Source organism: Schistocerca cancellata, chromosome 5, assembly GCF_023864275.1.
Source record: "Schistocerca cancellata isolate TAMUIC-IGC-003103 chromosome 5, iqSchCanc2.1, whole genome shotgun sequence".
Classification (NCBI taxonomy): domain Eukaryota; kingdom Metazoa; phylum Arthropoda; class Insecta; order Orthoptera; family Acrididae; genus Schistocerca; species Schistocerca cancellata.
In genome coordinates, this window is record NC_064630.1 from 255,604,786 (window position 1) to 255,622,344 (window position 17,559).

General features: G+C 44.0%; 1 protein-coding gene across 6 annotated transcripts in view; it reads right to left on the reverse strand.

Annotated features, from left to right (window-relative positions):
- Positions 1 to 17,559, reverse strand: part of LOC126187357 (transmembrane and coiled-coil domains protein 2) — a 204,529-nt gene that overhangs the window by 133,520 nt on the left and 53,450 nt on the right. For all 6 annotated transcript variants that reach the window (XM_049928390.1, XM_049928391.1, XM_049928389.1 and 3 more), the window contains exon 3: positions 10,383 to 10,548. In XM_049928390.1, coding sequence (XP_049784347.1) covers positions 10,383 to 10,516 — 134 coding nt within the window. In that variant the 5' untranslated portion in view covers positions 10,517 to 10,548. The remainder of the gene's footprint in view (positions 1 to 10,382; positions 10,549 to 17,559) is intronic.

Sequence of the window (17,559 nt, forward strand, 5' to 3'; positions counted from 1 at the left end):
TATAGACGTGATGAGACTGTGCTGTTAGATATTTCCCACTGTTTCGTCAGTAACACTCATGGTGTCTGAGCAACAGGTGCACCCCTCCATTCCACAATACATAATATCAAATTTCTTGCTCATGAAGGAGTTACAGTGGCAGAAATTTGCCAAAGATTGCCTGCAGAGTTTGGTGATAAAACATTATCAAGGACGCATGTGTTTGCCTGGCATAAAAAGTTCAAGGAAGAACAAGAACGTGTGGGGCATCAGCAACACAATCACCCTCCTCAGACCAGCATTACAGACAAAAACATTCTTGCAGTTAAAGACATTATTGATGAGGATCGACGGTCGTGAGTATCAGAAATTGCACAAAAAGTTGGAATCAGTTATGGGAGCTGCCCAGTAATCATCGCAAATGATCTACAGTTCAGTAAAGTGTGTTCCAGATGGGTACCTAAACTTTTGACCAAAAATCTGAAGTTGAGACATTTGGAGGTCTGTCAGAGGTTTACAGCATGGTTTGTGGAAGAAGGTGATGTATTTCTGAGTTGGCTCATCACCTACGACGAAACATGGGTTCACCATTACACTCTAGAATCCAAACAAGCCAATAAGGAGTGGGGGAGAAACGCTGCTTACTACTGCGAACTGTTGAACAAGGCGAGAGTTGCATATCGCCACAAAAGACGAGACCAATCAATTCAACAGGTCATCCACCTCCACGACAATGCGTAACACCATAGGGGGTGCAGCTCTGTCTCCAAGCTACAGCACTGGATTACACTTTATCATCCTCCTTACAGTCCTGCGATTTCCATTTATTCAGTCCGCTTAAAGAAGCTCTACGAGGATGACAATTTGATGACAAGAGTGTGGAAAACTTCGTGGGCAACTGGCTGGTGACACAACCCAGTTCTTTTTATGATGAGGGCATCAAAAAGCTGCCCATACACTGGGACAAATGCATTTCCAAAAGAGGAGACTATGTGGAAAAATAAATTATAATTGTTTTGAGTTTCTCAATAAATGAATTTAAATAAAAAATAAAATACTGTTTATATTTGTCTGCTCTCGTATTAAGCAGGCACTGGTGAATGGACCAATTTTGCAACAACCGGTAATGCACAAAGCCTTTAATGTTAGCAACTGATGCTTCTGAATATGGTAAAGCATGTGAACTGTTCCAGGGTGAATGGAATCCTGAGTAAGATCATAGAACAACAGCATTCTCTAGGAGATGTCTTCATAAACATAACTAAATTATACAACGACAGGAAAGAAATAATTTGCTATTGTGTGGAGTGTGTGTGTGTATAAAGTTTATTAAAAAAAAAGATGCTGTGACTTACCAAACGAGAAAGCGCTGGTAGATAGACACAATAAGAAAAACACAAACACACACACAAATTTCAAGCTTTCGCAACCCATGGTTGCTTCATCAGGAAAGAGGGAAGGAGAGGGAAAGACTAACGGATGGGGGTTTTAGGGGAGAGGGTAAGGACTCATTACAATCCCGGGTGCAGAAAGACTTACCTTAGGGGGAAAAAGGGACAGGTATACACTCGTACGGGGGCGGCAACTTGAAATTAACGGAGGTTGAGGCCTGGTGGGTAACGGGAAGAGAGGATATATTGAAGGGCAAGTTCCCATCTCCGGAGTTCTGATAGGCTAGTGTCAGTGGGAAGTATCCAGATAACCTGGACAGTGTAACACTGTGCCAAGATGTGCTGGCCGTGCACCAAGGCATGTTTAGCCACAGGGTGATCCTCATTACCAACAAACACTGTCTGCCTGTGTCCATTCATGCGAATGGACAGTTTGTTGCTGGTCATTCCCACATAGAAAGCTTCACAGTGTAGGCAGGTCAGTTGGTAAATCACGTGGGTGCTTTCACACGTGGCTTTGTCTTTGATCGTGTACACCTTCCGGGTTACAGGACTGGAGTAGGTGGTGGTGGGAGGGTGCATGGGACAGGTTTTACACCGGGGGCGGTTCCAAGGGTAGGAGCCAGAGGGTAGGGAAGGTGGTTTGGGGATTTCATCGGGATGAACTAAGAGGTTACGAAGGTTAGATGGATGGCGGAAAGACATTCTTGGTGGAGTGGGGAGGATTTCATGAAGGATGTATCTCATTTCAGGGCAGGATTTGAGGAAGTCTTATCCCTGCTGGAGAGCCACATTCAGAGTCTGATCCAGTCCCGGAAAGTATCCTGTCACAAGTGGGGCACTTTTGGGGTGGTTTTGTGGGAGGTTCTGGGTTTGAGGGGATGAGGAAGTGGCTCTGGTTATTTGCTTCTGTACCAGGTCGGGAGGGTAGTTGCGGGATGCGAAAGCTGTTTTCAGGTTGTTGGTGTAATGGTTCAGGGATTCCGGACTGGAGCAAATTCGTTTGCCACGAAGACCTAGGCTGTAGGGAAGGGACCGTTTTATGTGGAATGGGTGGCAGCTGTCATAATGGAGGTACTGTTGCTTGTTGGTGGGTTTGATGTGAACGGACGTGTGAAGCTGGCCATTGGACAGATGGAGGTCAATGTCAAGGAAAGTGGCATGGGATTTGGAGTAGGACCAGGTGAATCTGATGGAACCAAAGGAGTTGAGGTTGGAGAGGAAATTCTGGAGTTCTTCTTCACTGTGAGTTCAGATCATGAAGATGTTGTCAATAAATCTGAACCAAACTTTGGCTTGGCAAGCCTAAATTTCACAAACCCAATTATCCCGGCCACCCCATTGTAGCTGGTTACCAAGCCCCCCCAGAACGTATCTCTGTCTACGTAGATCAACACCTTCAACCCATTACATGCAGTCTCCCATCCTTCATCAAAGACACCTAACACTTTCTCGAACACCTGGAATCCTTACCCATTCTGTTACCCCCGGAAACCATCCTTTTAACCATTGATGCCACTTCCTTATACACAAATATTCCGCACATCCAGGGCCTCACGGCAATGGAGCACTTCCTTTCATGCCGATCACCTGCCACCGTACCTAAAACCTCTTTCCTCCTTACCTTAGCCAGCTTCATCCTGACCCAGAACTTCTTCACTTTCGAAGGCCAGACATACCAACAATTAAAGGGAACAGCCATGGGTACCAGGATGGCCCCCTTGTACGCCAACCTACTCATGGGTCGCTTAGAGGAAGCCTTCTTGGTTACCCAGGCTTGCCAAGCCAAAGTTTGGTTCAGATTTATTGACAACATCTTCATGATCTGAACTCACAGTGAAGAAGAACTCCAGAATTTCCTCTCCAACCTCAACTCCTTTGGTCCCATCAGATTCACCTGGCCCTACTCCAAATCCCATGCCACTTTCCTTGACATTGACCTCCATCTGTCCAATGGCCAGCTTCACACGTCCGTTCACATCAAACCCACCAACAAGCAACAGTACCTCCATTATGACAGCTGCCACCCATTCCACATAAAACGGTCCCTTCCCTACAGCCTAGGTCTTCGTGGCAAACGAATCTGCTCCAGTCCGGAATCCCTGAACCATTACACCAACAACCTGAAAACAGCTTTCGCATCCCGCAACTACCCTCCCGACCTGGTACAGAAGCAAATAACCAGAGCCACTTCCTCATCCCCTCAAACCCAGAACCTCCCACAGAACCACCCCAAAAGTGCCCCACTTGTGACAGGATACTTTCCGGGACTGGATCAGACTCTGAATGTGGCTCTCCAGCAGGAATATGACTTTCTCAAATCCTGCCCTGAAATGAGATCCATCCTTCATGAAATCCTCCCCAATCCACCAAGAGTGTCTTTCCGCCGTCCATCTAACCTTCGTAACCTCTTAGTTCATCCCTATGAAATCCCCAAACCACCTTCCCTACCCTCTGGCTCCTACCTTTGTAACCGCCCCCGGTGTAAAACCTGTCCCATGCACCCTCCCACCACCACCTACTCCAGTCCTGTAACCCGGAAGGTTTACACGATCAAAGGCAGAGCCACGTGTGAAAGCACCCACGTGATTTACCAACTGACCTGCCTACACTGTGAAGCTTTCTATGTGGGAATGACCAGCAACAAACTGTCCATTCGCATGAATGGACACAGGCAGACAGTGTTTGTTGGTAATGAGGATCACCCTGTGGCTAAACATGCCTTGGTGCACGGCCAGTACATCTTGGCACAGTGTTACACTGTCCGGGTTATCTGGATACTTCCCACTAACACCAACCTGTCAGAACTCCGGAGATGGGAACTTGCCCTTCAGTATATCCTCTCTTCTCATTATCCGCCAGGCCTCAACCTCCGCTAATTTCAAGTTGCCACCACTCATACCTCACCTGTCATTCAACAACATCTTTGCCTCTGTACTTCACCCTCAACTGACATCTCTGCCCAGACTCTTTGCCTTTACAAATGTCTGCTTGTGTCTGTATATGTGCAGATGGATATGTGTGTATGTGCGATTGTATACCTGTCCTTTTTTCCCCCTAAGGTAAGTCTTTCCGCTCCCGGGATTGGAATGACTCCTTACCCTCTCCCTTAAAACCCACATCCTTTTGTCTTTCCCTCTCCTTCCCTCTTTCCTGACAAAGCAACCGTTGGTTGCGAAAGCTTGAAATTTTGTGTATGTGTTTGTGAGTTTTTTATTGTTTCTATCTACCAGTGCTTTCCCGTTTGGTAAGTCATGGAATCTTTATTTTTAATATATGTATATATAAAATGTTGTTGTTGTTGTTGTTGTGGTCTTCAGTCCCGAGACTGGTTTGATGCAGCTCTCCATGCTACTCTATCCTGTGCAAGCTTCTTCATCTCCCAATACCTACTGCAACCTACATCCTTCTGAATCTGCTTAGTGTATTCATCTCTTGGTCTCCCTCTACGATTTTTACCCTCCACGCTGCCCTCTAATACTTAATTGGTGATCCCTTGATGCCTCAGAACATGTCCTACCAACCGATCCCTTCTTCTGGTCAAGTTGTGCCACAAACTTCTCTTCTCCCCAATCCTATTCAATACTTCCTCATTAGTTATGTGATCTACCCATCTAATCTTCAGCATTCTTCTGTAGCACCACATTTCGAAAGCTTCTATTCTCTTCTTGTCTAAACTATTAACCGTCCATGTTTCACTTCCATACATGGCTACACTCCATATAAATACTTTCAGAAATGACTTCCTGACACTTAAATCTCTACTCGATGTTAACAAATTTCTCTTCTTCAGAAGCGCTTTCCTTGCCATTGCCAGTCTACATTTTATATCCTCTCTAGTTCGACCATCATCAGTTATTTTGCTCCTCAAATAGCAAAGCTCCTTTACTACTTTAAGTGTCTCATTTCCTAATCTAATTCCCTCATCGTCACCCGACTTAATTCGACTACATTCCATTATCCTCGTTTTGCTTTTGTTGATGTTCATCTTATATCCTCCTTTCAAGAACTGTCCATTCTGTTCAACTGCTCTTCCAAGTCCTTTGCTGCCTCTGAGAGAATTACAATGTCATCGGCGAACCTTAAAGTTTTTGTTTCTTCTCCATGGTTTTTAATACCTACTCCGAATTTTTCTTTTGTTTCCTTTATTGCTTACTCAATATACAGGGAGAGGCTACAACCCTGTCTCATTCCCTACCCAACTACTACTACCCTTTCATGTACCTCGACTCTTATAACTACCATCTGGTTTCTGTACAAATTGTAAATAGCCTTTTGCTCCCTGTATTTTACCCCTGCCACCTTTAGAATTTGAAAGAGTATTCCAGTCAACATTGTCAAGAGCTTTCTCTAAGTCTACAAATGCTTGAAATGTAGGTTTGCCTTTCCTTAATCTTTCTTCTAAGATAAGTCGTAAGGTCAGTATTGCCTCACGTGTTCCAGTATTTCTACGGAATCCAAACTGATCTTCCCCGAGGTCGGCTTCTACTAGTTTTTTCCATTCGTCTGTAAAGAATTCGTGTTAGTATTTTGCAGCTGTGACTTATTAAACTGATTGTTCGGTAATTTTCACATCTGTCAACACCTGCTTTCTTTGGGATTGGGATTATTATATTCTTCTTGAAGTCTGAGAGTATTTCACCTGTCTCATACATATTGCTCACCAGATGGTAGAGTTTTGTCAGGACTGGCTCTCCCAAGGGTGTCAGTATTTCCAAGGGAATGATGTCTACTCCTGGGGCCTTGTTTCGACTCAGGTCTTTCAGTGCTCTGTCAAACTCTTCACACAGGATCGTATCTCCCATTTCCATAATATTGTCCTCAAGTACATTGCCCTTGTATAGACCCTCTATACCAGGGGCGGGCAGGAATTCTGCACGTGTGCGGTGCACATGCACGTGTGCAGTTGACAGGTGTTCTGGGTGCACACATGCGCAAGCTGGCCACCCGCTTCTCACCCCTCCCCACCATACCGTCTCTCCGCTTCTTCCCCTGTAATGCGTTTTGTTTCCTGGCCTGCTTTATTAAATGATGGAATAAGGTTAGTAGGAGTGCTTGAAAGTAATCATGGTTTGAAAGAGTACCTATTACCTACGACACGTTTTATTTAATTATCACAGGTGGAGTTTATAATACGTTTAATGTCTGGAACAAAATTTCTACATACAGACAAACGCAAACAGTTATGTAGATTTTCATTACTGATGTTTGCTCTTAACCGGGACTTATTAATTTTCATAACAGAAAAAAATCTCTCACAAAAGTATGTCGAGCCCAACATTGACTATCTTCATGGCTTCACGAAGGAGACGAGGAAACTCTTGCTGTGGAAAGTCGTGATAAAAATCTATTACACGTCTTGCCAAAAGGAACTTGTCTCTCAGACAAGAATTACACTGTAGATCTATTAATTCCATTTGCAAACTGAGATGAATATCATCTACAGAAACCAGATTCTCTCGAGAACTATTCAAAACCTTGGGATAAGTAAGATATATCCCCAAATCTCTTGAGAAATTCCTCTTTTATTGCACTAAGGACGACAACATGCTGAAATTTATTATAATGGCGTTCAATATTAAACTTCCGCTCACCAGCGAGAATACTGTCACATATTATACATTTCCAATTTTCACGTTTTTCCACAGAGAACAAATGATTCTCCCATTCCTTTTTAAAAGATAGCAAATCTCCAATTCTCCGTTTCCTTGATTCACTCTGCATTTTCCGGTTATTGAAATACAACGTTCACTACGTAGTGGTCGCTTCGCTTCAACGTCCGCAGCTTAGCCTGGTACTACACTGCCGCAACCTGCAGGCTGTCGGCACTGTCCCGTTCGACGATTGCACGCGAGCAGCACACGTGCAGCGCTGTGTGCTCATGAGCCGCGTGCAACGTTTGCCCGCCCCTGCTCTATACACTCCTTCCACCTTTCTGCTTTCCCCTCTTTGCTTAGAACTGGGTTTCCATCTGAGCTCTTGATGTTCATACAAGTGTTTCTCTTATCTCCAAAGGTCTCTTTAATTTTCCTCCAGGTAGTATCTATCTTACCCCTAGTGAGATAAGCCTCTACATCCTTACATTTGTCCTCTAGCCATACCTGCTTAGCCATTTTGCACTTCCTGTCGATCTCATTTTTGAGACGTTTGTATTCCTTTTTGCCTGCTTCATTTACTGCATTTTTATATTTTCTCCTTTCATCAATTAAAATCAATATTTCTTCTGTTACCCAAGGATTTCTACTAGCCCTCATCTTTTTACCTACTTGATCCTCTGCTGCCTTCACTACTTCATCCCTCAAAGCTACCCATTCTTCTTCTACCGTATTTCTTTCCCCCATTTCTGTCTATTGTTCTCTTATGCTCTCCCTGAAACACTGTACAACCTCTGGTTCTTTCAGTTTATCCAGGTCCCATCTCCTTAAATTCCCACCTTTTCGCAGTTTCTTCAGTTTTAATCTACAGGTCATAACCAATAGATTGTGGTCAGAGTCCACATCTGTCCCTGGAAATGTCTTACAATTTAAAACCTGGTTCCTAAATCTCTGTCTTACCATTATATAATCTATCTGATACCTTTTAGTACCTCCAGGGTTCTTCCATGTGTACAACCTTCTATCACGATTCTTAAACCAAGTGTTAGCTATGATTAAGTTGTGCTCTGTGCAAAATTCTACCAGGCGGCTTCCTCTTTCATTTCTTAGCCCCAATCCATATTCACCTACTATGTTTCCTTCTCTCCCTTTTCCTACTGTCGAATTCCAGTCACCCATGACTATTAAATTTTCATCTCCCTTCACTATCTGAATAATTTCTTTTATTTCATCATACATTTCTTCAATTTCTTCGTCATCTGCAGAGCTAGTTGGCATATAAACTTGTACTACTGTAGTAAGTGTGGGCTTCGTATCTATTCTGGCCACAATAATGCGTTCACTATGCTGTTTGTAGTAGCTTACCCGCATTCCTATTTTCCTATTCATTATTAATGAACCTACTCCTGCATTACCCCTATTTGACTTTGTGTTTATAACCCTGTAGTCACCTGACCAGAAGTCTTGTTTCTCCTGCCACCGAACTTCACTAATTCCCACTATATCTAACTTTAACCTACCCATTTCCCTTTTTAAATTTTCTAACCTACCTGCCCGATTAGGGATGTGACATTCCACGCTCCGATCCATAGAACGCCAGTTTTCTTTCTCCTGATAACGACATCCTCTTGATTAGTCCCCGCCCGGAAATCCGAATGGGGGACTATTTTATCTCCGGAATATTTTACCCAAGAGGATGCCATCATCATTTAACCATACAGTAAAGCTGCATGCCCTCGGGAAAAATTACGGCCGTAGTTTCCCCTTGCTTTCAGCCGTTCGCAGTACCAGCACAGCAAGGCCGTTTTGGTTATTGTTACAAGGCCATACCAGTCAATCATCCAGACTGTTGCCCTTGCAACTACTGAAAAGGCTGCTGCCCCTCTTCAGGAACCACACATTTGTCTGGCCTCTCAACAGATACCCCTCCCTTGTGATTGTACCTACCCTCTCCCTTAAAACCCAAATCCTTTCGTCTTTCCCTCTCCTTCCCTCTTCCCTGACGAGGCAACCGTTGGTTGCGAAAGCTAGAATTTTGTGTGTATGTTTGTGTGTCTATCGACCTGCCAGCGCTTTTGTTTGGTAAGTCTCATCATCTTTCTTTTTAGAAAATATATATATATATATATATATATATATATATATATATATATATATATATATGCTCAATAATACGTAACCCACTTCCAAACCGTTTGTGTGTCTGTCGACCTGCCAGCACTTTCAATTGGTAAGTCACATCACCTTTGTTTTTAGGTGACTAATGTAAGAAAATTGATGGCAATTGTATGCATCAATTTGACATTGAAAGAAATGCATTGAATTTAGGCCACATGAGACCTTAACAAAACTGTGAAATTAATTTATGAATTGCTTTCAAGATATAGTTATAATAGAAGGAAACATTCCACGAAGGAAAAATATACCTAAAAACAAAGATGATGTGACTTACCAAATGAAAGTGCTGGCAGGTCGACAGACACACAAATGAACACAAACATACACACAAAATTCAAGCTTTCGCAACAAACTGTTGCCTCATCAGGAAAGAAGGAAGGAGAGGGAAAAACGACAGGATGTGGGTTTTAAGGGAGAGGGTAAGGAGTCATTCCAGTCCCGGGAGCGGAAAGACTTACCTTAGGGGGAAAAAAGGACGGGTATACACTCGCGCACACACACACACATCCATCCACACATATACAGACACAAGCAGACCTCTGCAGCACAGGTGTGATGACTATGGACCGGGGGGGGGGGGGGGGGGGGGGGGGGGGTAATGTTGTTACGGAGACTCTGTACGATGCTATCTCAAGTTAAGTACAAACTTATCATTTTGGTCAAGCACTAAAAAGTTATATATGAACAGGTTGTCTGAAAAATTTTGTTTATGATCTGTTGTTGTGAGTTGAGAACTTATTTGAATATAGAAGAATTACAAAAATTGTGTTCCGGAATTGAGGGGCCACATGAGGGGGGGACGCAAGGGTGGGGGGGGGGGGGGGAGGCAGGAGGGCAGAGGGTAAAACTTCAATACATTTCCAGAAACAGATGAGCACCTCAAACAAAATTTATTATATTTCATCTGCAGATAAGAACAGAAGAAATATGTGAAAAAAAAAGAAAGAGTTGTGATCTACATAAGTTGATACCAGGATGAGAGAGACCCACCAGTTCGATTATTGATAATATTTAAGTAACTTTAAAGTACTTACATTTTAACATAATTTGTTCTTTATATTTAAGAATAATAGAGACAGCCACAAATACAAGATGGAAAACCAACATACTGAGTCCTCCAGTGAAGCTAAGGGAAGGGTTGAGTTGTAAATTTAAATGACAAAAAAATCATTCATTGTTTAGAAGAGTCTCTGAAGAATGGAAGAGCACATACATTAAACATTTACTACAGAACACTCACCCAATAGATGCATGTTGCTGCTGCAGGACCCGGGCTAGAGAGGGCGACGCACTCCGGCTGCTGGTGGTCGTCGCCCTGCCCCCCTGCTGGGACTGTGGCTGTGGCTGGCTCTGGGACACTTGCAGGCTATCCATGCTGCAGTTTGAACTCCATTTCCACACAGTACCTAAGGACATGATAAGAGGACTCAGATGTAGCAAGTATTTTTAAGACTCATTTCTCAAAAACAAACAATTTAAGAAGTACAGGTAATAACTCCCGGAACAGTGGGTGCTCCAAGTCATCGATAAACACGTAAGACTATGAACTTTTTTTCTATCTTTTATATGAATCCACCATCAGGCTACAGTACACACATGCACATCTGTATGGCTACCATGTCCCAGTTGACAACACTGTGCCAGCACTGCAGCTCAACTGGAGTGATGGTTGGGTTGGAGTAGGCAAGGGGAAAAAGAGGATGGAGAATGGGGAGGAGGCAAGGGGAGAAAGAGGATGGAGAATGGGAAGGAGGCAAGGGGATGTGTTTCTGACATCTAGGAAGGAGAGGCAGAATATGCACACAATACACCTGCATCAAACCAGTCTCTGGACTGAAGACCACAACAAGAACAACACCTGCTAGTAAGCGGCTTTCTCTGAAGAGAAAGAAATGCATGACATACAACAAGAACCAGTTACAGAAACTTAAGAATCCAAGGTTAACACATACTGTCCATGGAGGACACAGAAATTGGAACACTCACTCTCAGAATTGCTTCATGCCTCTACCTTCAAAGATGTAAACCTTGTCATAAGTGGTAAACTAAGTTTCTGAAATACCAGAGATAACTGTTTGACACCAATGTTTATGGTATTAAAATTGTGAGTGTAATGGGTGGTAGGAATGAACAGCTCCACCATTAAGAAACTTAACTGTGTAGGTAAAAGGAAAAAGGGTACATATTGACACCACTGGTCATGTCAAACTTATATTGCTCATACATCATGGATGACTGGATCAATACGTTCAAAACGGAGGTAGAGTCTGTGAACAAAAAGAATAAATGAGAAAGAACATCTCTATTTTCCACAGGTATTGGACTTCTGAGTAATACTGTTATAAAAGGCAAGTGAGTGGTGGTGGTGGAGGCCTTAGAATGGAGAAAGTAATTTAGGCAGGGGAAAAGGGAAGAAAATTAGGCCTTAAATTCACATTGCCAATTTTGTCATTGGAGATGGACCACAAGCTCAAACTGGGAATGGATGGGGAAGGAAATTGCAGAGCCCTTGCCAAAGGAATCATCCTAGCATTTCCACAAAGTGATTTAGGAAAACTACTGAAAATCTAACTCTGGGCGAAGCTTTTCTCTTTCGATTTTACTGTTAAGTAAACCAACCCATAACTGTTCAGCAAGAAGCCACATTACAACATGAATTATGTTAAACAGCCAATAAATAGGCCCATTCTGTACCATTGCAGCAACAGGCTACTGGCCCATGGAACTAAACTAATGTCAAGTTCTATCCTGTTACATTAATTAGTTTTCCTTATTATCCTTTTCATTAGGAATAAACATGTACCTGCATACCACCTCTAAAGTTATCTATGTTTCATATTTGTATTTCACTTTTTCTTCCCACAATTATGTCCATTAATTAAGGCATCTTAAATATTTCACATAAATGTGAAATGAAGTGAACACATTTCTTTCACATTCTAATACAGTACTTCCCAACACATCCTATGAGTACCTCATACTTATTTTAAATCCTAACAAAGCCTAAAATAATTCTCAAAGGATTTGCAAGCATACAAAATGTGAATAGTACCTGCTATAAATGACCTTGGAGTCCCATTAAAAAAAGAGAGGGTATGAAAATAAGATACTGGTGGACATTCTAGACACGTCAAACTCCCTTTCACATCAACTTAATGTGTATGCTACAATCTGCGCTACAAAAGGTTTTATGATATGTTTTATGCCTCTCTCAGTGTAGTCAGTTTTTACCCCCAGTAATCTGATACAACACAAAAATAAATAAAAGCACACCCCATCTTTTGCAATCATGAGCTGGGGTAGTTGCACAGAGCTGGGGTAGTTGCACAATAGGGGTAAGAGCACGTTGGTTGGATGATTGAACAGACCAGACTATTAGGTCATCATTTCTTTTTTCCACAAACAGACAGGCCCGGATAACTGTAGATCAGAAATAGTCTAGTGTGCAAAACCCAGGGGAAGAAAACCCCAAAGCCTACCAGGGGTCAGTGAAGCTGTGATATGGGACAAAAGGAAGAAAGGGAAACAGAGGAAGAAAGGCAGGCAAGATACTCATTCAACGGAGCAGCTGGATGCCCCTGAAAGCAGAGTGCCATGAGGGCAAATACATCCCCCAGCCCCCACCACTTACCAGAGGTACTCCACTCAGAAACTGCCTTGGGAAGATTAGCAACACAAGCAAGGCAAGAGAAGCACAGACAGATAAAAGATGAACAAGTCTAACAGACCACGCAAGAGGGGGGGAAGAAGAGTAAAGGAGCAGGAAGGATGAGGATCAGCATCGAGCAACAAGCCCCGACAGCTGCACTCCAGTCTGGGCAGAGGAGGCAACAGTGTTCCACCAACTCCTAAATGGGCTGATAAGGTTCAGCAGCCCTCCCTTAAATTAAGAGTGGTGAAAGCCCACTTCAAGAATAAAATGTGAGACTAAGACAGCCACTGAGGCATCATCTCCTAACACCAGGGGTAGCGAGTTAGGGAGATTAAGAGTCCGCCGCAGGACAGCTACATTGGGACAGTCCAGTAAAATGTTGACCCCATCAAATGGGAGCCGCAACGACAATGGGGTGGGTCCTCCCTACGGAGGAGATAACCGTAAATCAGCCAAGTATGGCCGATGCAGAGCCAGCAAAGGACAGTAGAGTCCTTGCATGGAGGACCTCCACAGATTTTTGATCTCCTTAATCACCTGTAGCTTTTTTGGTCAGTCAGAGTGAGCCACTCCATTGGCCAGGCACCTAAAACGCGATGGCATAATACTGAACAGAGGTCCGTTTCCACAATAACGATCTTAAGAGTTGGTTTATTGCTAGTCAGTTTCACCAGACTATCAGTGAGTTCCTTCCCCGGGATCCTGATGTGGCCCGGTGTCCAGACAAAGGTCACTGAGCATCCACACTGTTCAAGGCATACAGGGAATCCTAGATGGCAATGACCAAGGGATGGCGAGGGTAGCACGGGTTGAGAGCTTGCAAACTGATCACTTGCTGGAGAACAACACATTGACTCGGCTGTTAACCCAAGAAGATTTTATCATCGAGATTCACTGAGAAAGCCTGCATTATCATATATAAAAGAGTTCGTCTATGAAAGCCTGAATTCCTGAATCTATACAACTTCTTTTTATCATAAGCACAACAGAAATTGACCTGCAACATTTACATTTTGGAAATGTGAATATACCTAGGTAAACTTCCACTACCCAAAATTTCAAGTAGTTGCAGATGAGAAAGGACCCCACCAGTACAGGAACAGATACACTCACGAGCATGAGAAATGGTTACCAACTCCTCAGTGAAAACACTACAGCCATTCAGCAAGGATCACAGTTCAATATGTCCCATGTGAGTATACGCAAAGCCTACAAGACCAGCAATCATCGAGCCATCAGTGTAGACTACTTCTGAACCCCGGGATGCACCAAGGTTGGAGAAAAATTGCTGACGAGGGCCTTAGGATGAACAGTCTTTCACACCTTGTGATAGGTCAAGACAAAGCTGTAGCCGAGGGACGCACCAGAAAGGTGTGCAGGAGTGGGTCCAGAGAAGAGGTGAAAGAGGAAATGACTCAACTTCAGCGAGGATAGACTGGATGCGATTGCAATCATAATCCCTGATCTGGGCTGCCTTTGCGGAGGTGGATTACCATGTTTGGAAAGAGGAGACAGTAGTTTGGATGTTTAGGGGAGTTGAAATGGGAGAAGCATAATTGATAAGCTCATTGGTGTCTGATCAACAATGGAAGGATCCCAGTCTCCACGAGTGAGCTGTTCAAAAGGCTAGTTCAAAAGGCTCCTGTCGCAAATTGAGTCTTACAGTGGTGTATCAGATCCAATGCTGAAGGCAAAGCCGAACCATATGACAGACTTCCATAATCAAGCTATTGCAATGAGAACTAACCCTCATTCCAGATGCAGTTAAAGATGCAAAAATATGACACTGACAATTCACCAGGAGATGCTTGATTTGGTTGTGGATGTGTTCAGCCCTGGGGCTCTACCAGACCAGTGGACTAGGACACTGATGAATTCCCACTAATTGAATGGAGCATTATATGGCTCCAGGTGGCGTGTAGTAAAAGAAAATTATTTTCACTTCATCTGCCATTTTAGAACATGAAAGGCAGGTTGAAAATTCTCAGATGCTGAAAAGTGAGCATAGGGTAGAACAAAATGTTCGGTGACAGCATATGGGTCAGCATAGTCAGTACAATTCACAGTAATACTAGGTACAACTGCAGACGTCTGGTATCAACAGAGATGTCGGACCTTAGCCAAAACCTGCGAAGGCATTCTCTTCTTTATATCGGGTGATGGACCTGGGCATGGAGCTGCTTAAAGGCAATGAAGTGCTCCGTTGGTGGACTCCGTTGGTGGGTGCTGCTTGTGGCATTGGAGAACCTGCCTGTGATCTCTAATGGCCTCTCTTATTTCTGATGACCACCACAGTACTGTCTTCTGTCATGGCAGATCCAAGGAACAGGGGATTGCTAAATCAGCTGCTGAAAGAATGGCTGTAGTTGTATTCACGACTGCCCGATCAATATCTACATGCAGCGGGGAGCCAAGGTAGACAGCAGAGGCTAAAACACCCCAGTCAACACCGTTGAGGGTACACCTGGGCAGATGTCCAGTGCAGTGATGCTGAGGGAGGGACAGGAACATCAGGAAATGGTCTCTACCACAAAGGTCACTGTGGACCATCCGGTGGAGGGATGGGAGAAGACAAGGGCAGCAAATGGAAAGGTCAATGGCTGAGAAATTTCCATGACCCACACTGAAGTGTGTGACAAGGGTCAAGTTATGCCACTAAATTTTCAGGGCCTTTACCACTGCCAGTATTCCTTGGTTCCACACCACAAAGGGTTATGGGAATTGAAATCATCCAAGATTAGGAAAGGTGGGAACAGCTGAGAAACCAATGCACACAATATGTTCTGAGACACTTCACCACTGGGAAGGAGGTAAACCTTGCAGATGGTAATATCCTGAAATACCCTTACTCAAACAGCCACAGCCTCCAAAGGAGTATCAATAGGCACATATTCGCTATACAGACTGTCTAGCATGTATGTGTCTACCCAACACCCTGTCATAGGTAGCACAATTCTTATAGTAGCACCCATATCCATGAAGGGCTGGAGACAGAGTTGCTGGAAACCAAGTCTCCTGAAAGGCAATACAGAAGACAGGGGAACTGTTTAAAAATGACATAGCTCACCAGGTGGTGGAAAAAAACTGCTACAATTCCAATGGAGAATAATGTTGTCAATGTACAGTAACGTCGTGAAGGTACCAAGGGGGCAGGTTATGCCTTAGGGTCTTCTGCTGCCACTGGCTGAGGGGTTATGGCATAAATATACGTATGTTCCAGGTTCTGATGTGTGATGCAAACCGGGGCCTCGGGTGCTGCCGGAATCTCTGCCTCAGCCACAGGAGTGAAACTGGCAGGATTAATGGCATAGGGGCCAATGGAATGTTGTCCTCCTTGGACTTTTCCTTGTCTTTCTCTCCCTCTAGGATTTCAATGATGGTGAAGGCTTCCCTGAATCAGTTTCACGTAAAGATGATGATGATGATGATGATGATGATGATGATAATAGCGATGCCCTGCGATCAGCAGCCTGTGACAACTCCAGTCACTGGCTGGTGTCTAACTGTAGATCAGAGGAAACCTTGGAAGAAAGTGTCCCAAAGACACCCTACCTGGTGAGAAAAGCTGGAGGAAGGTGATTTGTCTCATTTGTCTCCAATTGGGAAGTGAGGACCAGTGTTCCTGGTGGCTGGGAAGCCTTCGAACCCAAAGCAGATGTGGGGGAAGCAGCAAGAGGAATGCCCTCAGCCTGGGGGGGGGGGGGGGGGCAGACATGGTTTAGTGGCCCTGAGGGCCTACTGCAGGAGGTGTAACTGACATGAACACAGTGCCAAAGAGGGCGATGTCACCACATATCTCTCTCTCTCTCTCTCTCTCTCTCAGATATATATATATATATATATATATATATATATATATATATATATATATATATATAATTGAGGGAAACACTCCACGCGGGAAAAAATATATATATACAAAGATGATGAGACTTACCGAACAAAAGCGCTGGCAGGTCGATAGACACACAAACAAACACAAACACACACAAAAATTCAAGCTTCTGCAACAAACGGTTGCTTCACCAGGAAAGAGGGAAGGAGAGGGAAAGACGAAAGGATGTGGGTTTTAAGGGAGAGGGTAAGGAGTCATTCCAATCCCGGGAGCGGAAAGACTTACCTTAGGGGGGAAAAAAGGACATATATACACTCGCACATACACACATATCCATCCGCACATATACAGACACAAGCAGGCATTTGTAAAGGCAAAGAGTTTGGGCAGAGATGTCAGTCGAGGTGGAAGTACAGAGGCAAAGATGTTGTTGAATGACAGGTGAGGTATGAGCGGCGGCAACTTGAAATTAGCGGAGGTTGAGGCCTGGCGGGTAACGAGAAGAGAGGATATACTGAAGGGCAAGTTCCCATCTCCAGAGTTCTGACAGGTTGGTGTTGGTGGGAAGTATCCAGATAACCCAGACAATGTAACACCATGCCAGGATGCACCAAGGCATTTTTAGCCACAGGGTGATCCTCATTACCAACAAACACTGTCTGCCTGTGTCCATTCATGCGAATGGACAGTTTGTTGCTGGTCATTCTCACATAGAAAGCTTCACAGTGTAGGCAGGTCAGTTGGTAAATCACGTGGGTGCTTTCACACGTGGCTCTGCCTTTGATCGTGTACACCTTCCGGGTTACAGGACTGGAGTAGGTGGTAGTGGGAGGGTGCATGGGACAGGTTTTACACCGGGGGCGGTTACAAGGGTAGGAGCCAGAGGGTAGGGAAGGTGGTTTGGGGATTTCATAGGGATGAACTAAGAGG